Source organism: Sylvia atricapilla, chromosome 3 (assembly GCF_009819655.1).
Source record: "Sylvia atricapilla isolate bSylAtr1 chromosome 3, bSylAtr1.pri, whole genome shotgun sequence".
NCBI lineage: Eukaryota > Metazoa > Chordata > Aves > Passeriformes > Sylviidae > Sylvia > Sylvia atricapilla.
In genome coordinates, this window is record NC_089142.1 from 77,635,703 (window position 1) to 77,662,151 (window position 26,449).

Sequence of the window (26,449 nt, forward strand, 5' to 3'; positions counted from 1 at the left end):
TCAGGGTTTGGCAGATAAAGGGAGAGGAAATGATTTTCAGACACTTCCATTTTTAAATATGGTTGCAGTTTTAAGTCTGGGTATATAGACTGAGATCCTCCAGTCAATGCAACTTGCACAGAACTGCTTGTAACCCTTAAGCCTCTTTTCACTGGAACACAAAATACTCTTTAAAGTAAATGAAATTATTATTGGGTTGGGCAGGGAGGAGAGGTGTGTAACAAGCGGTGTAGTTTGTAAGCTGCATAACTAAGTTAGCATTTCCTGTGTCTGGCTGGGCCTCTCTCATCAGTGACTACTGCACAGGCTACTTGAGGCCAGACAATCCATCAGAGGTAGCACCTCTTCCAAACATCAAGAACCAAAAAATATCATTTGACAAAGCTTTCTCTATAATGCACACCGGATTGTTGAGTCTTCTGGATTATTTCCTTGTCTCCTGAAGTTTGAACTGTTCTTTGGAACTTGATTAGGAATTTTCAGCTCCACTCCTCAGGAGGCATATTTCATTTATTGGAGCGACTTTGAAATTATAGTATTTTGGACAACGCGCTTTTGATTTCTGACCTTATTTTCATTTCTCTAGGCACATTATCAGTATTAATTGGTCTCACATAGAAATTCCTTAAAAGAAACAGACTTATTTTTACACTGACTGCTTTGTTTCATTTATGAAAATTGTCAACATACCCAGACAGAAACATCAGGAATATGATGGTAGAAAGTCAGCAAAATATGGCTGCAGGGTAAAGATCTTGCCTGTAGCTGAAAACAACCCATGAGCAAAATGTATGCTACATGAGGTCTGCTAGAGGCAAACCCACAGGGGAGTGCTTCTGTAGTACAGCAGAAACAGTGAGGTCCTTTTCAGGCTGTTAGACCAGATTTGGAGGGCAAGATAAGACAGCCTAGTCTGTCTGTAAAAAGAACAAAACTCACCCCAACATTTTTATGAAGAGGGATCCCTTCAACTAGCTTCTCTAGCTGCTAAATCTAAAAAATATATTAGTCCTCAAAAGAAATAACTGAATTTCTCTGCTTTAGTGTCTCAATCCATCCAGAGATGTTCAGATGCTGGAAACGTCAAATTTAGGCTGGGTTCTCCCATGCAGTATTATTATCACACTCCTCTCCAGGTCCTGGATCACTGCCTAGATGTGCTCATTTTTATTTCTGCCAGCCATTTCAGGATGAATTGTTTTATTCTTTCCTTTAAAGAAATAAAATATTTGTCTCTGAACAATCCAACATCCTCATTTGGACACATAAAGAGAAGAAAAGGCATTGTGACTGCTAATCATTCCTATGAGGATCCGAAGGTCAGGAAAAAAATATTCAAGAGGTCAGACCCTTTAGCAATGAGAAACCTATTGTGCATTTTAGGAGAGCATCTGAATAATAACTATGTCTTAAAAATTTGGGGGCTGTGGTCCACTGTATTGTCTAATATTGTTTCATCTGGAATTACATAGACAGAGAAATAAATTGATGCTTTGCCAGATGTTTAGGTAATTATATTTTCTTATTCTGATGGAAGAGATGCTCAAAAGTACTTATAAAACATTGCATTTCCAGGATAATATCAACGGTTCATTCACAGCTACTTCCCTCTCTGACTACAGAATTACTGCCTTAGATTATATTTATCACAAATATCTTTTAGCAAAGTTATTCAGAAACTATTTGCCAGTAACTGAGCCTCCTCACATCTTTCCCTATAGATTTTCTTTTTATTCAGAGATACCAACCTTGGAGAGGTAATTTTAAAATGACCCTTGACCAAAAACCAATCTGGTAATTCAAAGAAGACAACAAAATTCACATTAGGTCATATGTTGAAAATCTGAGTTGCAGGGGTCACTTTATATAGACAAGATCTCACCCAGAGAAAATCCTACCTAGACCCATAGGAACACACAGGAAATAAATTCAACACTTCTCTTCAAAGTCAGCAGAAGTTTACACTTCACAACAAAAAGTATTAGAGGAAACAGTAATCCGAAGCTGAATGAATTTTCTTTGACTGGGAAAATTTGATTAACATCACAGGTTACCTTTTCTCTTATCCTCTGTCTTCTTCACAGCATTAACAGTAGGAAAACGCTAGATTTTGGGTGTGGGTGTTTTTTGTGGGGAATTTTTTGTTTGTTTGGTTTTTGTTTGGTTTTGGGGTTTTTTTGTGTTTTGGTTGGGGTTTTTTTGTTTTAATTTGGTTTTTTTTTAATATTGCTATTTGACCTGGAAGGAATGTTCTATTTAAGTGGATCATATCATGGTCTATCTACACTAAGAAGTTCACCACAAAATTAACTTATAAGACTCTACAAAATCATGTAAGATAAACACAGATTGTAATTTTAGTTTACTTTAGTTTTAATATTTTTTTTTTTTTTATGTTGAAAAGCATGGTCTCTTCCCTTCACTAGTAACCATGGAATCACTTGCAACTCTCTGTCTAGGTATACTGCAATTTATGAACTCTTTTCAACCACAATCACTGTCTATTTGAACAGGTCTACACTTCTGGAAGAAACCCCCTTCATTATTTCTTGACTCTGCAATTTGCATTAAATTCTACCATAAAGCAAAGTAAATCTACCTACAAACTCTTTTCAATAACACTGTTATTTCAGTCATTGTGCAAAGTATGTTCCAGACATTCTAGTGAGCTCATGATTCAAGTTGTGGTGTCAATATTTGATATATGTCGATATAGCACTATTGTTACTGGTTGAATATCCAAAATAATTTGTTAAAACCAACAAGTTAAAAATATCTATCAAGAAAGAAGTTACCTTTTACACCTTGCTGTCCAGACATTGTCAGTGGTAAAGTATGAGTAGAGTGGATAACTTGTGATCCTACAGCCTTGTTCACCTGTTGCGGGTGATGGTAGAGTTTTGGAGAATTGGCAGTCTGCACAGGAATCTGACAGAGTTTACCAGTGTAATTAGGAGGGCACTGGCATTTATCTCTAGAACTACACTGGCCTCCATTCATGCATGGAAGGTGGCAAATAACTGAAATGAAAACAGAAATAAAAATTTTTGTTATTGACTTTGGCTTTAGTATTATCTGGCCACATATCACACATAAGTTGAAGAGGAAAGGAATAGGGCTGGAGAACTTAATTCTTCATTCAGACATCTTAAGAATGACTATCCATCTGACATGAACTTTTAACTGCCTTGTGGTAGAACCACTCCCCCGCCCCTCCTCATCATCTCTGACCTCTGCCTCGATCATATCTTCTCTCCAAGACACACAGAGAAAGACGTTCCTCCCTTAGATATCCCAGCTCTTTTATTTCATGGTGCTATTAAGCAAGATGCTAAACTACTACAGTGTATGGCTACATCTCTTATTCACACTTTGGTACAGATACTCTTTATTTGTCAGCCTCCTGTTTCCAAAATCCTGGAAATACTCACCCATTCCTGGAAGTCTGTGAAAAAACTCACCCAAGAATACAAAGTACTGGGGACAAAAATTCCATTTTGACTTTAAGCCTTGGCTGTTCTCTAGAAAACTATTTCTTGCAGAGGACCTAGATTTTTGCTTAACATTTATTTCTCAGATAAAATAAGCTAATTTGTATCCATCCATGAAGATCATAAAAATATCAAGAGAGTCTACTGAGATGATTTCATAGACAAACTGCAAAGCATTAAAACCTTGTAACTCCAATAAAAAGACAAGAGTAATTATTTCTGTGCCAGCTAGCACTTGTACATTTACAGCAATATAGCTTATCAGATGAAACATGGAAAATGTCAACATCAAATGAAAAATATCTCTCAACTCAGAGATATATGGAGTAATGAGCATGGTTCATCACTTTCCAAAAATATAATGTGGGACTCTATAATCAATCACAATGTAAGTGAGCTGTCAGAATTTTCAAGAACTAAATGATGTGAAAACAACAAGAAAAACACAAGTTTTTGTTCAAGATGAACAAAGGCCGTTTTTGTCAGGAATCAAATAGTATTGAGAAACAGAGCCCATATCCATTTGTCAGATTTAAGATAAGATTCTGACTTCAAAAACCAAGAACTTTTACAGTAATCATGGCATTTTGCTTGATTGGTATTGCTTGGTCTGTAAGGAATTACAACAAAAATGACAAACTGTAGATAATCCAGGTAACTAAGAACCTAGTGCTCATTATTCCAATTGCTGTGACCTCTGGACAACAACAGCCTATTACTATTATGAATACCATAGAAGGCCAGTGTTGGAAAAGGAACCTGTGTGTTGTGCACTGCAGGAAGACAAAGTAAAACACTCAGCAGCCCAAGGAGTTCTAGCCCAGCTGTGTAATTCCCTTGGCCCAGGAAACAGCACGCTCAGCCCAGCTCATCACAGAGCACCCTCACACTGCCTGGACAGGGTCTGGAATGCCAATGCCTGATTGCCAGATAGGTCCACGCACAATGCAAACTGCCAGAATTGTTTTTTCACTGCACTCTGCAAAAGTGTACTGAATATTTTTCTTGTCTAATCTTATATTTACATTTAATATAAACTGACTGAAAGTACTTCAAGCCGTAGCATTGTGCTAATGGTCATAGTCAATCTTGGAAGGCTACCCACGACAGCACGTTTTGGGTCTCAACCCTTGTTGGGACTTGATCTAAGTATATAAAAGACATCCTTACAGAACTGCTGTTACTTCAGGGCAAAATGAAGGGGGGTTGACCACAGTAGTAACTAAAGCATGAGAGACACCTCTCTCTCTCTGGTACCATTTCTTCCTGAGCAGCCACAAAGAAGCAGCTGCACTGTAATAGAAACAACATACAAAGAAGTCTAAGTGCTTTGAAAGATGTGCCTGAACAAAGTTGAATACTAAGGTGGTTTTCTTGCGAAGTAACATCACACCATGAAATACTGTGAAATAGCATTAAGGGGGGAGCAGTTTGGTGTTTGAAAGAAGTACAGTGAAACGAAGGTAAACAAAAATAGTTTCACTGTGGAATTCCTTGAGTGCAAGTGGTCTACCCTACAGATTGTCTTCCCCCTCTCCCCACAGCCGAGACAACAAGGTAACTTGCAAACTCCACTTTTTAGACCAAATAAATATATCTAGAATTTCCACCCAAATAAATTAATTTCTTCTGTGCTATTGTTCCTATAAAGCAATTGACATCTAGAAGGCCAAGTTGCATGGGAATCTCTGCACCACCAGGCACTCTTCACATGTTCCTTTCCTGCAGGAATCTGGTGGGTAATGAATGAATAGGCACATGGAAAGCTTTATTTTTGAGCAAAAAGTTTGTGCTAAAAATACTGAGAAAGAAGATGCCAACAGGTAAGAGTTGGTTCATGTTCCTTCTCATAGTTATGAGAAGAATATCCAGGATGTCCTAGATATCCACTCAAATAATTTGTGCAAATAAGTGTAAATAAATGACACTAAAAGGTCTAATGTGAGGTAAATAATTAAGAATATTTAATGCCTCAGTATTTAAACATTACAGAAAACAAAAATTCCAAGCTTCTCACATTATCATGTGCTACAAATCACTCAGTTAACTGATACTGATTTACATCTCCAGCCTAATGTATGATAAAGGAAGTTTAAGTGAGAATATATGAAATCCATTCTGAGAATATAAAGTTCTGTAATAAAAATTCTGAATTCTGAAATACATAACAGTAAGTTGAAATCAGCCAATGCAAAAACAAATAGGATGTAATCTTCAGGCTAAACTGAAAACTTGACAATCTTAAACAGCAAATATGAGAACTTGAAAAAATCCCAACCTCAAAACAAAAGATCAAATAAAAAAATAGAGAAAAAAACCCACACCACATTGAAATAAAATTTCTGATTATTTTAAACAGGTGTAAGCAGCCCACACTCTTGTTGCATTATTTCCTCAGGTAGTTTATGGCCACGAGAAGGGGCTGTATTTGATTATGACACTGGTGCTGGAAATCACAGGCACACAAGTTCACCTGAACAGGAATTACACACAGACCATTTGAGAAAAGTGAGCTGGAGGAGCATAAGCCTTCAGAAAGACAGAGGACAGAACCACTGCTTTTCCTTGACAGGGCTCTGGGAATGTCTGTTTACTGAAGACCAAAGAGCCCTGGGGAAAGGACCACTAAAGACAGAAACAGGACATAAAGCCAGGGTATGTTCGAACAGCTCAACCTCTCCTGTAAGTTTTTTGCTTTGTTTTGTCTTGTCATTGAGGCTAAAGGATGTAAATAGAATGGCAGAATACTACCAGAGGCATAGGGGACATTCCTGACAAAAACCACACCCATGGCTTCTGGGAGAAGCCATTTAGAGATGTTTGGTTTGCACATAAGTTTTCAACTGGCATTCAGAAAAAGGTTCCACTGAAGCCTGATTCTCGCCAGGCTGTTACCATTTCCTTTAAAAAGGAAAAAAATAGAAGAAATTAAAGTCCATAAATAAAAGCATCCATTATGGAGTGAAACCCTCTAGCTCAGAGCTTGATAAAAATGTGAAGATAGGTCTGTGTAATATGAGAAGAAATTTCAGTTCACATGTGGGTATCTTACAAACAAAGCAAAGGAAATATTAATGGATCTAAGAAAGGCAACAGTTTCCTCACTCAGGTCTACTGTAAGCTAAATCTCTCCATGGTGTCTTAAGGAACAGTCAACATACGACTGAAGAAGCCTTACTGTTTTCTACTATAAATGAACACACATCCTTTGGAAATGTGGAGACAAGTTTAAGGAAATACAAACATTCTAAGTATTCTTCCCATCACTGGACATTTAATGGGCAATAGCAAGCTTTGATTCCTCTGGCATCCCAAAGCCCTGCCTCCTCTGGCAAAGCTTGCTGGGTATCAGTGTTGGAAATGAGACCAGCAGAGAAGGTGCATCAAGATGCCCCCACAAGGAGTCTCTGAACAGTTCAATGCACAGAAAAAGAACATTTGCAGGATAAATTCCAATAAAGCTGCCACAGCTAAGGGTTGGAAACACTAGTACAGGGCATGAAATCATCAACAAAGCAGCTAGGAAACCACTGATAAATACAGTTTGTTCATGTAATTGCATAATCTAATTTGTTTTCAATACTCAAACAACCTCGAACAGCTCCAGATAAACTAATTTAGTCAAGTCCAAATGTTTTCATTTAATCAAAACAATGTGTAACAAGACAAATTCCAAGCACCTAAATCCCTCTAATCCTTAAAAAACAGCCCATGCTTACCCAAACAAGCCCTTAGGATGGAAGGAAACTCCCTTCCTGTAACCAGTGTCAGAGAAAATGAAGATGGGTTTTGAAATGCTCCTCATCAGACTCTCCAAATTCCTTTTCTTTTACACCTCAGGGAACATATGAGTTTCCCTCACCACTTTTTGCCTTTTCTACTCACATGCTATCAACAATTCAAGCATAAGCCCTATTCAATCACACCAACAGGCTCGCCAAGGAAAACCTTGAACTGCTCATTTAGATTACAGTATTTCCACTGGATGCATCACAAAGAGCAGATTAATTTTGTCTCCAAGTACTGTAGTTATCCAGCATTACTACATGCCCCCCAGCTGTTTGGGCATCTTTCATCCACCCTGTTACTAAGCACACAGAAAGCACAGGGCCTCACTCATATGCAGACCTACTGAACCCAAATTGTCACACTGCCATATGCAATATTCTTATAATACAGTGCTCTGAAACGCCACAAGGTTTAGGTGAAAGTTGAAACCCAGAGGCGCCACATACGGATCTGCACAATTGCTCTAAACTTATTTCTACTTCTTAATTGCAGAAACTCGTACAGTATCTCACAAAGCACACAGAGGCATGAACTACAATAGTGATGCCATCCCTCTGGTTTAGACTCTTTCCTAATTTTTTTCCCTTTTATTCTTAACTTGTGGTACCTCAACTTTTTAACTAATTCATCCTAGACTCTTTTCTCTTCAGATTTCTGGTTGTAATGCAGAGGAATTATGTAAAGAAGTTGCAAGTTAAAAAATAAACTAATTATTCGGTTACTTTAGTAGCATTCAGATAATCTTGATATCAAAAACTTGTGCTTTGGGACACAAAAGGAGAAAAGAAAATCTTAAAGTGGCCTTAAAAGTGTAATACCTCTGCATTCACCTCTGAATTTATCCTAACGTTTGCATTTGGACAACTTTTAATATAAGCATACCATTGCAACAACAAAAAGTAATTTTAAAAAGTAGATCTGACAGCAAGAGCTCCAGCACCTAATGTAAGAATGATTTTTTTTTTCTGCTCTAAAAACACTAAAACACCACTGTAACACCACTGAAAATCAAGTGATGCCCTGCTCCTGTGACTGGCCTAGTTATATGAACAGGATATTGAAGGCACTTGAGATCTTTCTTCTGGAAAGAGGTAAGATCTGCAACACTGCAGGGAAAAACGTTGAACAGGAACCTAGCTCAAACTCAACTGTATCATAAAAAAATATGCAGCTACTAAACTGGGCTCTCAGCTATTACAAATTAACATGGTTACTGACTTCATTAGAATTTATCTTTTATTTTTAAACTATTATTACCAAAGGATCTTTAAAAAAAGTAATGCACCTCCACTTGGGAACAGGATCATAAATACTGCTATTTAACCAGATAAGCAAACCAAATTTCTGCCAAAATAAGCAAGCTTTGTAGTGTTATTCCAGTCTGGATCATGCATGTTTTTTAGAGCTAATGGAGGCTACACCATCAACTATGAAATGTCCTGATACTGAAATTTGGGCAGTGAGTTCACATCATAAAAGATGAAGCTGCAATATGTTATAGAGAAATATACATTTCTGAGTGAGCATCACGATCAGCAAGAAATCCAGAATGAACATGCACTAGATAATTTCACTGTACTACTCATCTGACTGCCCCAGTTTTAAACTCACTACTTTAAAACATCCCAGGAAGAAAAGTTGGATGTTAACAACTTGAAGATGTGTACACAGTCAACCAAGAGTCATCCAATATATCCCCAGGTATTTCATTAATCGTTTATTGTGGGTCCCAGTGGGATGGGAGTATCACTGGCCCTGTATCAGATCTTTCCAAACTCCTGTGATAAGCCACCTATCCTCAGATGTGTCAAATGCAACACAGGACTCTCGTGTAGATGCCTGACATGATCACCATCTGCTGCCAATAAAAATCTTATTGTTATAGTCTGGAAAGAACAGGATGGATTAAAAAAAAAGGCTTAGAATATTCAAATACTATCAGAAAAATACAATGTATGCTGTGGCACAGAAAATGCCCTAAAGCTATGCTTACTCAATATAGAAAGTGTATAGCAAAAATTATGGTAGTTGCAGAATTATTGACGGGGGAGTCTTAGAACAGGCATGATGCTTAGTCAATCTTGCTAACTCTGCTTCTATTATTGTCAATGCATGAGACGATTCAGACACTGTTTTGGGAGGCAAGGAGACAGACTGCTAAGGAGTCATCTGAGTCACTCCTACACTGATCATAGTTGGCAAATTTATTGACTTTGTTAGTCATCACCCTGATATACTGAGTATATCACAGCAGTCAGGCTTAGACTCAGTATACTAAGAAAAACAAAAACCCACCAGCAGTTACCGTTTATCAGGAATTAATGTCTTACAAATGGCCAGGATCAGACCTTTGATCATGATGCTAACACATACAAAAAAGCTACTCCAGACATTTCTCTGGATTTCTAGTGTATTGATATTTATTTTCCTCAGAAACAAAGTAACTAGGAAAAGCTGGCTTTGGATGGGTAACAAATTAGCACCCTTGCTTAAAACAAGTGCCCTGCAGTATGAAAACTTTATAGGTATCAATTTAAGCAGTCCTGGATAACTTCTTTGTTGCCATCGTCAAAACAGGAATACTGACATCAAGGTGCACAGTGTCAGATGAAAACTATCCTTCTTATGTTCCCAGGTTTTTTTAAGATTTAGCCATCTGTATGGTGTTTGTGCCTGAGCATATGTCATACTAACATGTATGAGTTAATTTTGTTAAAACACGTCCATTTTCAACAGAACAAGAATTCAACAGAACGACAGGTAACAACAAACAGCAAGCATCTTTATTGCTACAGGACCCTTCCAGACTGTAGTCTTTCCTTCAGGTGCCAGCTGAACAGCACTACTCACCCTTTAAGGACAACAGGATTAAAGAGTAATTTGACCATAATGACACTAGGCTGTCATTGCTCATGCACTGTTAGAATCTGAAGAAGTCAGTGAACTGATTCTCTGCTCTGACATTTATTACCCTATTAGGCTATTTCCAAAAAAAACCCACACTGGACTCTCGCATGGATTAACAGCCAATAGCATAAGGCAGAGAAAAGAGTTCCTCCTAGACATCTAACCACTTGATTATCATCAGACAAAACAGCACCATGTTCTGAGAAACACTGGGCATGCTTCTGTCATGCAAAGGCTCTGAAGACTACAAAAGTAGTAAAGCTGACACTGGTCACAGACATCTGCATCCTTACAGTTTCTGACAACTGAATAATAGATATTGAAGCTGATGTGCCGGCTTCAGCTGGGGTAGAGTTAATTTGTTCACAGTAGCTGGTACAGGGCTGTGTTTTTGGCTTGTGCTGACCAGTGTTGATAATGCAGAGCTGCTGTTATTGCTGAGCAGAGCATATACAGAGTCAAGGCCTTTTTCCTTTGTGCAGTTCCACACTGGCAGAGAGGCTGGAGATGCATGGGAAATTCAGACGAGACACAGCCAGGACTGGTGACCCCAAACAGCCAAAGGGATATTCTGGACCATATGAGATCCTGCTCACTATAAAAAGCTGGAGGGAAGAAGGAGGAAGGGAGGGACATTCAGAAGGATGGTATTTGTCCTCTCAAGTCACTGTTACACGTGATAAGGCCCTGCTGTCTTGGGAATGGCTGAACACCTGCCTTTCCCATGGGAAGCAGTGAATTAATTCCCAGTTTTACTTTGCTTGCATGCATGTATGGCTTTCTGCTTTCTCTATTAAAGTTCTTTATCTCAACCCAAGAGTTTTCCAGATTTTCTCTCTCCCCAGTCCTGCTGATGAGGAAGTGAGTGGCAGCGTGGTAGCTGGTTGCTGGCTGGAGTTCACCCACAACAGCTGAGATTCGTTCCCATTTAACCTTCTGTGCCTTCCTGAGCCACACAAGTTAGGAGTGCTGTTATCTGAGGTTTCCTGGTCTGTCAGTGAAGACAGGCTGGCCCAGGAGGCCGCTAAGGACATCCACAGGCCGACTTGCCATACAGGTGCATCTCATCACCCACTCACAACTACACTCCACTGAGGTATCTCGGTATGGTTTGGTGAGCCAGATGAACCCCCAAGCTTAGATCCAAATAGTCTATAAACACTGATCTACTGCATCCCACCATACCACAAGACATCCTCCAACAACAAAACCATGTTTAAAATAGAGAAAGAAAAGCCACAGAAACCGCAGTCATCACAAAAATTTCCAAACATCAGGAGACTGGTCTCTGATTACTGTAGCATTACCACAGTTCTCAATTTGGTGTAAAAACATCTACAAGAAGAATAAAATCAGAACAGACTCTTTAAAGTGGCTATCCATTAGCATACAAATAACAGCTCATAATCCAGGCATTCATGGAAGAGTTAAAAAAGAAAAACACAGGCTATGATTTTCAGGCACTGGCTACATCACAAGAAATGGGAAAGTTTTCTAGGGAGAGCTGACCTTGCGGCGGTGACAGGATGTGAGAATGGGATGGATAATGTTCAGAGTCTGAGTAATAAATTAGGTCATAGGATACCAGTGAAAAGCTAGAGACTCAAATCCCAGAGTTCTGAGAGAGAGGAGTCACTGGTAGTGAATAGGAAAGATAAAGGTTATTCTGCAGAGAATAGTTATATAGTTGAAAATTCATTAAAAAACCCCACAACTCCACCACTCACCATGGTTATAATAACCATAACAGATGTATGAATTGTTGCACAAGCTGTGTAAACCCAAAACACTATCAATGTTCTGCCTGGTCATGTCCAGTTCCAAGCAACTTAACCATGAACCAAATTCTCCTGAGCTGTGTACAAGTTCATTGAAAAGCTTCACACATCACAATGTTGCACCCAACTCTGTGCACTGAAATGTGTACAAGTATGAAAAAAATTCCTTTTCCCCTTGTCACAACAGGATTTCTGTGTAGCTGGTTAGACAGAATGTGTTCTAGCACCTACATTTATAGCATCTAACATAACAGAGTGAGTTTTATCTATTCAAACAATAAATAAGAGATGCAATGGACACATTAACTACAGAAAGGTAGTTTTACAGCTTATGTTATGAAGTTGGTCTTCCCTGTTTACCTATATCAGCAGTTTCCAAAGCAGGGCGTGCTCATCCCACACAGTGCACCAGAAAGTGTACTGGGATGCAGGAAAGAACTATGTTTTATACCACTTATAAATAAAATGAATTTTCCCAAGAGTTCACTTAATCATTTCTCATCCATTTTTACTTTCTATTTTATCTATGGTTTATAATGGACAATTAGATAAGATATACAGTACTAGGTGTATAAAATTTATAAATATATAAATCTTGGAGAATGTGTTCAAAAGTATTTTACTGATAGGAATGTGCAATCAAAAACATTTAGAGACCACTGCCCTATACATCATATGGACAGAGGCAGTCCCTCTCTGGGAGAAGTCAAAGAATTAATTTCTAAATTATGAGATGAACAGTTGCTAAAAGATCCCCTAAACTTGAAATATCTGAGTAATATCAAATACAAAAATTTGACTTAATAGCTCATATTAACATCTTTAATTTAAACTTAAAATACAACCAAAATGAAAAATTAACAAATTACATGGATTAATAAAATACAGATGAGAAATAGGCTGTTTGAGTTCTTAAAACTCAGTCCTCTTCCTGTGCAATCAGAAAACTTGCAATTCTCCTTCTGCCCATTGACTAGCATACCTCAAGACTTCACAAGAGATTAGTGAGGAAAAAAAATTGCAGCTCCCATAGACTTCAACTTCATTCACATTCATAAATCTCTGGTTGAAAGTTCAAGGGGCCACCCTCTTGACAGGTTTTTATGGATATATAGGAAACTCACTGAATTTAAGTGTGTACATAACAAATAAAAAGTTCAAGTTCCAAAAGAAAAATCCAGGAATTCCAGTGTCTCTGTGTCTCTATAAAAACAGGACTCTGTATAACACTGATACCCAAATCTAAGTACAGCTGGAATGGCTAGATGAACACTATACAGACTACTCAGGCACAGAGATGAGAATTATCTGGAGAAGAATAAAAAGCCAGAACAAGGAGCATAAAGGCTGAATTGGGAAAGACTGATCAACAGAGCAGTGACAACTGCTTGCTTCCTTCTGACTGTGCTAAGCCCAGAAGAACACATTAAACACAAACTCATTTGCTAAGAAATCTAGTAACGATCAGTGCCATATTTTAACATGTAGAGAAAATTTTCAGACTCTTTCTTCTGTAGTTGCATAATTTGGAGGCAATTTCTTTCTTAAGCCAAAGCTGGCATATACTTGATCTTCACTGAGGTGTGTGCAAAGACATTTAGTTTAGCAATAACATAGTTATAGCTGTACAAGGTAGTGTGTTTACATGAATATAAAACAATGTAATCATTCAAATAAATGCATTCAGTTCTCTTTTTACAGTACCTCAAGTCAGATCTACATAAACTAACCTCTATAAATTAAAACCATACACAGTAAAATAAAACATAATGCATTTTAGCTTTGTGCTCTGTTTTGCTTTAATGTTGAGGGAAACATACTCCACGTGTTTTTGAATGGCTGCAGGTGTGGATTTTCTACCATTTCCATTTCTGGTTTTTCCTATGACTGCACATCCAAAACTGTGCTCTCTGTAATAGATGGTTTGGGCAGTTATGTGAAGAGCAGATGGACTTTAGCTTCATGGTGATCTTCTGAAGTCTTTAGGGTGAGCAAGGGAGTGGAAACAAGTTGCTAACAGACTTGTAGGAGTTCAACCTCATTAAAATCATCTGACTGAACAATCTCTTTTATATAAATTAGCATCTGGCCTCCACTGGAATCTGAGGTAAAGAAAGAGCTCAGAGATGCTGTAAGTTCCATGGCAGAAACCAGAATGATTTGTTGATGACAAGTTCCAATAAATACATGGGGGAAAGAAATAATTTTTTTTGAACAGATGTGGATAATAAAAGCAACAAAATTGTTAAAATACAATTTTTCTTAGTAATTTGAGCACTGGAGGCCCATAATTGCAAATGCTTTAAAACCCTGAGCTTTGCTCAGCCTATAGAATGGTACACTTACATTACAGGATGGAATTGTAGTGCACTAGTATTTCAGATTAGAAAAGCCTATACTATACTACCTGGACTGTAAGTAAATTAGTTCATTCTGCTGTCAGCTCAGATTTATTTATAGAACAAAGGGAGGTTGGAAAAAAGAAATCTTTTGAATTGATGGTCATAATTTGTCCCTCCCAAATAATTTTGCATTGGCTCTTCTGGCTAGGAAACACCTTTTTCCTACTATCTTCCATAAGGCAAAGAATAATTTACAATAATAGTCCTGCTGTTATTTGTCATTATTTTAGCTACTCAGTTCCCTGCCTGAGGAAAAATACTTGGCTTTCATTTTGCTACAGCTATTACACTCTTGCTGCATGAGTATGTCTGGCATAGTCATCATTTGTACAGATTAAATTTCAAATTACCAGATAATGCAGTGGACAAATCCTAATGTCCCTTTCCTAATTTTTTCCTGAGACACATAACCTGAACAGATGGACCGACCTCTTTACTACTTCAACTACTGTAGAAGAAAGTTTGAAAAGTTATTCTTTCAGCCAAGTTGTCCAAGAATTCTGAAATTTTCATGTGTATATTAAAGGAAATAGTATTTCATCTAGCAGCAAAAAAAAGCATAAAGCAACAAAGCCTGACAAGGCACAAAGTATAATTACTGCAAGAACAGTAGAAACAAAGCTTTTACCAAATAAGGCTACAAGGTAACTACCACAGACAGTAAAAGGACAAAAGTGATAATACTAAAGGGAATAATAAAGTTCTTGCATCACAACTTTTTCATATTTGCAAGTTCAAATGCAAAACTCAAGGATATTTAAAAGAAACAGTTCAGTCTTACCCACAGAGAATATTTACTAAAAACAAACTATGAACTGCCGTATGCTGTTATGGAGCCAAGTAGTTATTCCAGAAATACGCTTCTATTCAATTAGGTTGTCTGATGAAACACAAAGCTGAAAATAACTTGCAATAAAATCACCTCTCACTTATGTTAATAAATTTTAAAAATCTCTGCATTATGTGTGCTAGCAATTATTTAAAATCCTGCACACGTTTATCTGCCATGTCTCAGATGAAGCCACAGGAACAGTGCTTTGCTGGGGCAGAGTTACACAGGTCATACGTGATGAGTTACCTACACAGGTTGATGCCATTCACCAAATAGCAAACACCACTTTGAAATAGAGAAGGAAGTGTCATTTCTGACATGCTACCTTTGTAGTAACTCTCACTAAACCCAGTAAAACAAGAGAGTAATGGGGAAAAAACTGGGCAAGGTGTACCTCACAAGCTGCCAGAAGAGACTCTGTAAATTCACAGAAATCTACACCAACACTTCCACAAGACATTGGTCTTTTATATGCCTTTACACATCATCAAATTAGCTTTCCAATACTATTTAAAATATGCCTTTTCACTGAAAGGATACTAGAAAATTCTCCTCAAATTTCAGTCTTACGGTTCCTCTTCAGTGTAGAAGAACATGTGCAAAAAAGTGACAACTTTAATACCAAATGGGAGCAATAAAACATCAATCATTTCTCTTGGACTTTCTGTCCTATGTAAACTACAGATAAAGGCAGCTGGCTGGTTTGCCAACAGGCTGCCTGGCATGCAGGTAATTGCCACTTTTAACCAACACTATACTTAGATAATACCTGAAGTGCCTGAATAAAAAGCAATGCTAACTTCTACAGCACTAACAGTAATTCATGATCACATTTGTCTGAATAAAATTCAGGATTTCTGTCAACATTTAGTAAAATACCTGCTTTAAATTTTCACAATTCTAAATAATTATGCTTACTGAACTGTTTCCTAGATAGGAAATTCTGTTAGAATAATAATTACATAGTGGGTCTTCTTACTAAATTTCCTTTGAATAACCTATTGTTTTAAAATACAGTGGTCAAATTTTCTTTCACTGCTTTCAACAGAAGACCAAATAAAATCTGAGCAAAATGCTTCTGCTGCTTTTTGGAAGTTTCATTCTATACGTAATTGGAAACTTCAATTATCTAAAAACACTTACACAGAGTCAACACAGTAAAGCTGGAAAAATTTTTGACAAAAAATTCCAATATGAAAAGTGCCAAAATTCAAGGGGCAACATAACTGGAGCATTACTGCAATAGAGAACAGAATATCCAGGTCACTGTCATGATGCTGAAAGTTTCAGAACTTATGATTAAATATGAAGGACCAGATACATTTTTACTTAGGACACCACATTCACGTGGAGAAGACTTTGAGGTGACCTCACAGCAGCCTTCCAGCATCAAAAGGGGACCTAAAAGACAGCTGGAGAGGGACTTCTTAGAGGGGTATGGACAGGACAAGGGGGAGTGGCTTTAAATTGAAAGAGGGTGGATTTACATTAGATGGGGAAGAAATTCTTTACTGTGAGGGTGGTGAGAAACTGGCACAGGTTGCCCAGAGAAACTGTGGATACTCCTTCCCTGGCAATGTTCAAGACCAGGTTGGATGGGGCTTTGGGCAAACTGGCCTAGTGAAAGGAGTCCCTGCCCATGGTTGGGGGCTGGAAGGCTAAGATTTAAAGGTCCCTTCCAACCCAAACCCTTCTGTAATTCTATGATTCTGCTTCCTTATTTGACACAGATACTGCCAAGTACTCAGACATAAAAATTTTACAGAAAGATAGGCACGTTCCTACAACTGACAAGCGTACAACTTTGACCTCTCATTTATAACAGTTTGAATGAATCACTTTAAATGAGATGCAGGGCTGAACAGTGAATATGAATCTAAGTATTAAATGACTTCTTCCTTTACTAAGTTCTGTCATTCCTGTTCAATGAATGAAGCACAGATCTCTCGAGAAAAAACAGAACGTAAATCTAGAATTAAATATATATATACAACAGTGGAAAAAAAACCCCATGAAAATCTTAATTTGGACATTTACTAATTCCTTATTGCTTCATTTTACAGTTACAAATTAGTCATTGTCCTCCCACTCCTTACAGGAAGAGAATTAATTTCAAAATTGGAATGTGGAATAATTTTGAGCAGAGACAGGACACCTCACTGAGTAACTTCAACAGTGAAAGAGACGGAAACCTCATCTGCTACTCTATTCCCATCCTTTCCTATGCACACGTATCGACCCTGTTTTACAAGCCTCAGTAGATATATCAGGACTGAAATATCATACAAACTGCACATGCTTCAATCCAATAGAATAATAAGATTAATCTATTCAGCAAAAGTTTCTACTCAGATTAAATGCTTTCATTCTCCAAGCCAATGAAATATTGGAGGTTGGTTAGTTTAACATATCCCATTCACAAAAATGAAACTGCAAAACCCCAGAGTTTCACTGAAGCAGTCTGGCAATCAAAGAGGTCCTTCCTTTAAATACCAAGCTTTCAGCACCTTAAATTGCAGTGCTAGGAGCTATTCCTCACCACAGCCAAAAATCTCAGCTACCTGAAAAGCAGCATTCCCCCCAGTCTGTCTCCCTTCTTATGGGTTTTTGTTTTTAATAGCTTATCCATATTGGATAAAATTTTCAGGAAACAGGATTTGTTCCTTGCCTGGGCTCACTGCTACCAAGCTTCAGCTGAATTGACAAACTGAGCACATTTTAAGAACCTGAAATTATCCATGACAAAACATGAGTAACTGTAACAGAGGTATGGCAACTTATTCTCTCTGAAAATGCAGTGTTTACAAAGTTCAGCACAAAGTTGAAAAGAAACAAAAGCATTTACTCTGAAGTTTAATTATTACTAGAAATAATTAATTATTAAGAACAAAGCAAACTGATGTCTAATCTGTCATCCGAGAACCCAAATTCAATGTTGTGTATTAGGATGCTGCTGCCACAGAAATGCATTTAAAACTTTTCCAAATAGGCCATGTGACTATTTTATCTGGTTTTAGGAAGAACAAATATTTAAAAAACAAATATTTTAAAAAACAAGTCTTTTTAAAGCACTTAAAAAGCGCTGTTAACTGCTTTAAATATGTATTTCCTGACATGACATTCTGTTTCATGGTTGCATTTTTAAATACCAAGTAATCTAAATAAGAATTTCTACACATTAACAGTAAGTAAAGAAGTTTAGAACAGGGACTTCAAAGCTAAAAGCACAATTTAAATATAATTCAGCTACTAAAAATATAACAAGAGTTAATGATCTTTGAAGACACAAATTACTTCTGCTTTATGTGCCAGGAAACATCAAGACAAGCCTAAGCTTGTTAGAGAACAGATATAAAAAATTATTTCAATAGTATATATTTTAAACTCTGATTCAAAAGCTCCTGAAAACTGTGACTGGTGAAAGAATTCAATCTACAGGTAGAGGATTCCTCTTCTCTAGTTCTTAAGAGGGTCATGCAGTATTTTTATTTTTAACTGGAGAGCCTTTAAGGGCTAGTTCTGACCTTACTCTTCCATGAAAATGTCAGTACCTAGAGCTGTACTAAACACTTTTTTTCCTTTTAATGTAGTAAGGAAGATAGTCAGCAGGCAAGTGAAAAGCCCTTATCCATGTGTAACAACTCACTTTTATACATTTTTCAACATAAGCCTCCCTTATCTTTGCATCCAGTACTATTATAGGCTGCTTCTGTGAAATGTTTCTAGCAGCCCATTGTACCCAGTGCATCAGAGCTGCGTGGCCTGAGGCCAGGAAAGAAGGTGTGGAACACGTCTTCACAGGTCAATTTCCGCTCTCCAAGCCTTCAAGTATTTGAGAGGAGGTCATGTTACAGCACAGATTTACATAGCAGACAAATTACATGACTGCCTGTTCTCAGCATTTCATAATTTCAATAGAAAAATTAGGTCAAATGAAAGGAGGGAAGAATAACCCTATCCTTTCATGCTAGTCAGAAAATCAAACAAAAAACTTAGGCTGGGGTTCTTACCAAAACATTGCTAAAAATCTGCACTGGTAGTTAAACACAAATTAAAAGTATAAGATTTATCATTCCTTTACAAAATACTTTTCTTTTTCTTTTTTTTTTTTTTTTTTTTTTGTGCCTCCAACAACCACAAACAAACCCCAAAATTTGCTCTGCCCTTGTTTTAAAAAACTGGTTTTACTAGTAGTCCAAAACATACATTTTTACAAATACACATACTATGAAAGAATGAGTTAGTAACTTCAAGGGCTTTCCCTCAGTCTGACAGTCTAGTAGGAGCATTAAAAGAGGGAACTGCTTTCTGTATCATCTGTCCATAAGGAAAGAACAGTAATTTCTAACGGCTTTCCCCCCACCACCTTCAGAGCACAAAATACACTGCATCTGAAAAACAGCAATACTGGCCAGCCTCAGCCCTGCCTGAATTCTATGTTTATTCTAGACAGAGACTAAAATTTCAATGTTCATATTTGGCATTCTTTAACTAGAAATTTGCTAAATTCCGTCCCCCCCCCCCCAACCAACACTATGATATTTTCAGGATAACTACAAAATTACTTTCCAAGAGCAGTTCAGGGTATCAGAAAGTGAAACAATAAATTTAAAGTATGCACCCATATATCTGTATATGTTCACTTACAGGGCAAATATTTGCACACAAATGCCTATACAGTATACAGTTAAAATATGCTAATCATTATCCTAGGTAGCTTTCAGGATTTGCTTCAACAGAGTCAAAGAGTTGTAAGGTTTAGACTGGCATACTGTTGATACTTTTACTGTGCAAGTAGAAAGCATAAACATTAACAAAGAAATTACTGGCTTCAGTAACTTTAATTAGGCTTAACATTATTTCACTTTCTAAAAATGCCAAATATGAAATCTGACTTACTTTCAGCAGTAAGAAAAGTTTTAAGCTGCTGCCTATTCAAAAAGGACTGTAGTTTTAAGGAACTGCTGAACAAATTTTTGAAGACAGAGTCACTGTTAGCTGTTCACTAGGTTTTGTGTGCATTTCATACAGGAAACACAACTTTTTGTGCAATCTGTCATTTTCCCTATTTACTAACACAAACCGAGGGAAGAATTTTACCAAAAGCTTCAGCTTAGCATGTTGCATCCCTGCAGCTGAAAACTCAGATGGAAAATATGGGAGCTTTTTCTCTCTGACACATAAGGAACTTTTGGGAACATTTCCGAAGGACTCCAGAAAGCTTGTCTAACATACAATGGTTCCTACTCAGCACAGCCCTCCAAACAAAGAGCAACAGATGCACAACTGGTATTAATAACAAAACATCTCCTCCCTCCGTTAGTCGGGAGAGGACAGCTAAGGACAATTACAGTTTCAGGGTACTTACCTACTCGGAAGTTAGTGGCTGTCAGAGTGTCAGCAGCATGGCCGTTCTCACTGATGAGGGTGGTTGTATTTCCCTTCTCACAGTTGTTCTGACAGTTGCCTTTGGTACAAGTCACTTTACAGATGCTGGGTGTAAAGACCACCTTGATGCGACCAGTGTGATTTCCCACTGTCAGTGGAGGCAAAGAAAAAAAGAAAAATAAACAGATCACTTTGGTATCCATTGATTTCCTTCAAAAAGTTTTTTGGGAAAAAAAAAAAAGGCGCGGGGGGGGGGAAGGCGACAGGTCTACAGGAGGAGGGCAGTCTGCAGTGCTCTCTCATAGATCTCCAGTGGTGTCTCTGAAACAGGAGTAGGAAGCTTAGCAAACAGAACTCCGGGATCTGCTCCAAAACCACATTTAAAGTCAAGTCACTGGAGTGGGATTAGTAATCACAATGCTGCACTTTATTCACAGGCAGACAAAGAGCAATACCAAGGGCATGACAGCTTAAATAGCCAACCCTGACAGGCAGATGTAATGTAAAGAGGCTGGCTGTGCACCTAGAGGTGAATAAACTCTCGTGTATTCCTACATACTTTTCCTGTTTCTGCACTTATTAAGTCACTATTTGTAGCTCGACCCCTGGAAACGTTTTAGGCATGCGGCATGTCTGAAAACATCTGTCTCAAATCTCCTGGCACCCCAGCCTGAAGTGGTCAAACCTTGTGACGCAGCTGCCTGGACCCATTTGTTCTTCACAGTTTTCTGGCACTATTTTTCCACAAAAATTTACATATTACAGACTGAGCTCTACTGTCAGCCTTTGTTTCAGTAATAGCTCCGAGAAAAGAGTGAGGAAGTATCAGTGCTTTAAAATACTGAGATCAAAGATAAAAAATGGCCAGATTCACTTTTTTAATATACTTCCCTGTAGTCACTTTAAAAAACTTGAATGTAATAATAAAGACTGCACAAGCACTAATTTGTAATTAAGATGGCTCTAAGAATTTCTTGTTATAGAATTACATTTAAAACCAGATGCATTTGATTCGGTACCTAACAACTGAAGACAAAAACCATATTAAAACTACTTATTAGGAAAAACCACGGAAAAGAACAGATTCCATTTGCAATTATTTAAAAAGAAAACATTTTGTCCTCTGCATACAAGTAATAAACTCAGAAAATATATCATAAGATCTTTGTGGAAACTATTAATAAATACTTTCATATCAAACCTAACAATGCCAAGAGATGACACACTGAAAGAGAAGAATCTCCCTTTTTCCTCATGTCATAGAAATAAAGTTGCTGGATAGTTGCCTAACCTAGTTCATGAAATACCCTCCAGACAAACACTTTTTTGAAAATACCAAGAAAATCTTCCCATCTTCTTATTTCTGGCTCATCATGAGCAAATAAATTCAAGCAATTGTGCCGATTGTTTTGTCTACAGTAAAGGCATTGCTCTATTTCAACAGCAGCTGCAGTACAGATGCTCCCACCTTATTCTCCCTAAACAATTCTAAGAAAAGGAAGAGCCCTGAGAGATACAAGAATAAAATATTTTGATCAAAGGCTAATATTGCGATTTTAGGGGATTTAGAAGGCACCGTGGATTCTAGGATGCCACGCATTTCATACGAAAATGAATACACCTTAATCAATAAACAGATATAAGTGACCTATGAACTGTTGAGAGCAGAACATCTAAGCTTTGCTTTTTTAAAGCATAGCTTCACAAGCAATATTGCCAACTTCACATTTTACTTGCATAGTTTTATATTTTCCTAGAAAAGACTCCATTTTATATCTTATATTTTCAGACATTTTAGCAGTATTTTTCCTTTAGGATGTGATGCAATTAAAAAAACAGGGTTAGTTGAGTCACAAAAGTCAGTCCTGCCTACACTGTAGAAACCAGTATTGGGGGACCCAGACAAGCTTTCTGGTTTAGCTAAAAACAAAAAACCCAAATAATTTGGCTTTGTCAGTGTTGGAAGGGCAGAAAATGCAGAGCTCAATATGTGATGGAGCTCACCATGCAAATACTGAAACTGAATTGAGGTCACACGGTTTGTGTTCCTGTGGCATCAGGAACGAGCATGGGAGAAAAGTGGAGACCACTCTGATTCTTCTACCTGACATCCCGAGATGTTCTGTACAAACCAAGTACACCTCCTGCCGAGAAATACTGTGTACAACATGTCCACAAAGAACAGAAAGTGTGACCATAGTCCCACCACAGCACCTGGCACAATCGTGGTCAATGAGTTATAAGAAATACCACCATTTTCCATCTACCCAGGACCTGAGAATTTGACATGAAATTGTGCAGGGACAGACTGACAGGTTTGCTGTCCTCACCCCCGAGTGGGGACACCTTTCACTAAGTCTTGTTCCCTCAACTCTGCTGAGTGCTGACCTGGGACAAGAAGCTCGTGAATGCAATAGCACTGTTAGTGCTGTATACACTTACTCTGCAGTTAGCGCATTAGGTAACCCAGAGGAAACATCCATATGTGTAGCATTCAATAAAATTTGCTATTTGTGAACTCAAGCAGCTCTTTTGAATGTGACCCAATTTAAAGTGCAGTAGATTGTTTGTACACCCAGCCTCAGGCCCATAGTTATGTTTTTAAAATAGTAAAGATGAAACTAAACCATCATTTAATTCTCCTTCACAGTATTCTGTACTATGTTGTTGATTGCTGAGCTGTAGTAAATCTTGAGCCTGGTGTTCACACCAACAAACATTTTGAAATAATTTTTATCACATAGTTTAAATTTTACCAGAAAATCTGGTAGCACAATTATTTTGGTAAAAGAGATGCCTTAGTATGAGACACAACAGAAACTGTAAAATTTGCTTTTCAGTGCTTTTGGATGAGAAAGTACTAGTATCTAAGTTTGGGAGTAATAGTAGTCAAACAGTACTTTCAGAAACATAGACCAATATCTAGAGAGCTAAAGAGTACCCCGACACAATATTTAAATTGAGTTTTTCAGGAAAAAGTCTTAAAAACAACATGATGGAAGCCCCAGCCCCTACAAATATTCAAATCATCATTCAGCAGAGTTTTTCATAGAATATCCTGTGTTAGAAGGTACTTACACGAAGACAGAGTGCAACTCCTGGTCCTGCACAGCACACCCCAAGAGTCAACCATGGGCCCTGAGAGCATTGTCCAAACACATCTTGAACTCTGTCAGGCTGGGTGCTGTGGCCACTTCTCTGGGGAGCCTGTTCAGTGCCCAACCACCCTCTGGGATAATCTTTTCTGAATATCCAACCTAAACTTCCCCTGACACAACTCCAGCTCATCCCCTTGGGTCCTGTCACTGTCACCAGAGAGAAGAGATCAGTGCCTGCCCCTCCTCTGCCCCTCAAGAGGAAGATGTAACTGCACTGAGGTCTCCCCTCAGTCTCCTCCAGGCTGAACAGACCAAGTGCCCTCAGCTTTTTAGCTTCAATTCTCTTGAAGATATTTAGGATAGATATAAAGCTACTTATGGCCTCTGAGCTAAAAAGTGATCAGTCTATGAGGAGATGATTCAAGGCAGACACATAACTATCATTCTTTTCTGCAGTTGCAAAGAAGTAAACTATCCTCACAACTTCTGAGGCTTAGGGACCTTAACAGTGAGGTTAATACACACAAATTCAATTTTAAAAAAAGACCATAAACCCTTCTCCTTAAAGGGAGCTTTTAACAGAAACTTCAAGTTCAGACTCTTGGACTTCCTTGAATATCCTCTTCTGTATTTCTCCCCCGCCACCTCTTCTCCAAAGAGGAAAATTCAATTCTAAATGAGAAACTACTCTTCAGTATCTGTTAGCTGATTTTGCAGTATTAATGCTAAACCCCACAATTTCATTCTAGGAAAAGACTGGTAATGGTATAGCCTTGACCTCTTTTGAATTTGGACTAGTTCATATTAAAGGACAGAATATTTTTAAGGAAGTATACAGAGTACTTTATTCAAACTCCAGAAACTCTACTGATGATGCCACTATGACACAGGCATGACAAAATCTGCAACTTAGATTACCTCAAATCTATTTCTGGAAAAAAACTTGATAGTGCTACAACAACATATCTGGAATATTTATATATATATATTTATATATATATATATATATACACACACACAGAGAAGTATATCAGACTCTTCTAGACTGATTTTAAACATGTGAAAATGAAACACCTCACTACACTCCTAAGTATAACAGCAGATTGAAGAAATACAAGTATGAGATGACATAAACAAACAAGCCTAATGAAAAAACCAAAAGCAGAAGGTGCAAACACCAAATAAATAGCAAAGTTACTGAAAAAAAGAGGCCAAACTAGAGATGGACTCAGACTGTTGTTTTAATAAAGACAGGACAATCAAGATGACTAATAGTCTTCATCCCTCAGCTAGACAGCAAATTCACTATGAGATTCAGCCAACAGCGCCATCATCCTGCCTCCTAGTCCAGGCTCACTTATACTTAAGAACTCTGTGATACATTTGTCAAAAGAGATCAGTGGAAGAATGTACCCATAATTTCCCAATCTGTAAAACTCTTGAGCCAGATTAAAAAAAATAAAAATATGTCTGGGTAAAGTGATGAGATTTTAGTTGAGAGTTGGCACTGTATGTATGTCATGTTTTTCCATCTCCGTAAGTCACTATGATATAATATCATGAACACAGCAAACTCCTGCTGTGATAAATTTATGATTTAGCAACAACTGCGGGAGAAATGGAAAATATAAGCATAAGGATTTCTTAACAGAACCCTTTCTGCCCCTGCTATCCATTGTGACAATCTTTTTTCCCCCTGCATTAGCAGAAAAGGTGAAGTAGTTAAGACAGGGCAGGTGGCAGGTTTTACATGCAGGTGGTCACAATAGCTTACACAGCCATGCCTGGAAATAATTGTATAAGGGGAAGGATTCCTCCTCAACCTCTTCGGCCTCTGTGTAATGCAACTGAGACTTGGTTTCTTTCTAGAAGAATTTCTATAAACCATTTTTTCCCTGGATTTGTGGCTGCTCTCACAGCTCCAACATTCTGACAGTATTCAATAGCTGCAGTGGAGCTCAGATGATTTGCGGTATGTCCCTGTTTTACAGGAAGACAATGGGCTAGCAACACTAGTGAAAACAGGACTGGTATTCAGTTAAATAGATAACTAACTACATTGGTCAAGAGGGCACAAAGAGCAAAACATTTTAATGTGTCAAAAACATTGATGTTATTTGTGTGATAATTTTGTGCTTCACAGCAATCTAATCAAAAGGATTCACAATTTAAAAAAAATCACAAGCAGTGGCTTCTACCAGCTGAGTTTTGAGTAGCTTATGCACACATCTTCCATATTCCTTGTACAGAAATTTCTAAAATTATTCCATCAGTATCTCCAGAAATGACAAAGTCTTTTCATGACAATCTACTTCTGCACTGATCCCAGTAAGTCCTCATATGTTTATCTATACCATGTGTCATCAGACCTGAAAATTCTATTTTAAAATTACATTTTCTTCCCAATGAGAATAGATAATCTCAGGCTATTTCACATTTTTAAATTATAACCGTGATGCATGAGGAGAGCATCTAGAATTAAATCTTCTAAAAACAAACCAAATTAACTTTTAAACAACTAATATATTCAACCTTTAAAATTCTTAGATGAGCAACACCCTCTTTTTTCTTAGCTAAATGCTGACATACACACCAAAAAAAAAAAAAAAAAAAAAAAGGAGAAAAGAAACAGAAGGAAATTACTTCTTATTTCCTAAAAAAAGGTGTCTCCCATTTATTTCATTATCCACTTGGTTTAGTCCTCACACTATATATGCTCATTCAGCTAAAAGGAAAGATGACATTGTATAAAAATCAACCACAC

The 26,449-nt window shown here is 37.6% G+C and overlaps 1 protein-coding gene across 6 annotated transcripts in view; it reads right to left on the reverse strand.

Annotated features, from left to right (window-relative positions):
- LTBP1 (latent transforming growth factor beta binding protein 1) overlaps positions 1 to 26,449 on the reverse strand; it is a 184,927-nt gene that overhangs the window by 102,327 nt on the left and 56,151 nt on the right. For 5 of the 6 annotated variants that reach the window (XM_066315902.1, XM_066315900.1, XM_066315901.1 and 2 more), the window contains exons 5-6: positions 20,568 to 20,735; positions 2,796 to 3,020 (exon numbers count right to left, since the gene is read on the reverse strand). In XM_066315902.1, the coding sequence (XP_066171999.1) occupies positions 2,796 to 3,020; positions 20,568 to 20,735 (393 nt within the window). Of the gene's footprint in view, positions 1 to 2,795; positions 3,021 to 20,567; positions 21,029 to 26,449 lie in introns of those variants that run through there. The other variant, XM_066315903.1, reaches the window with a different exon arrangement.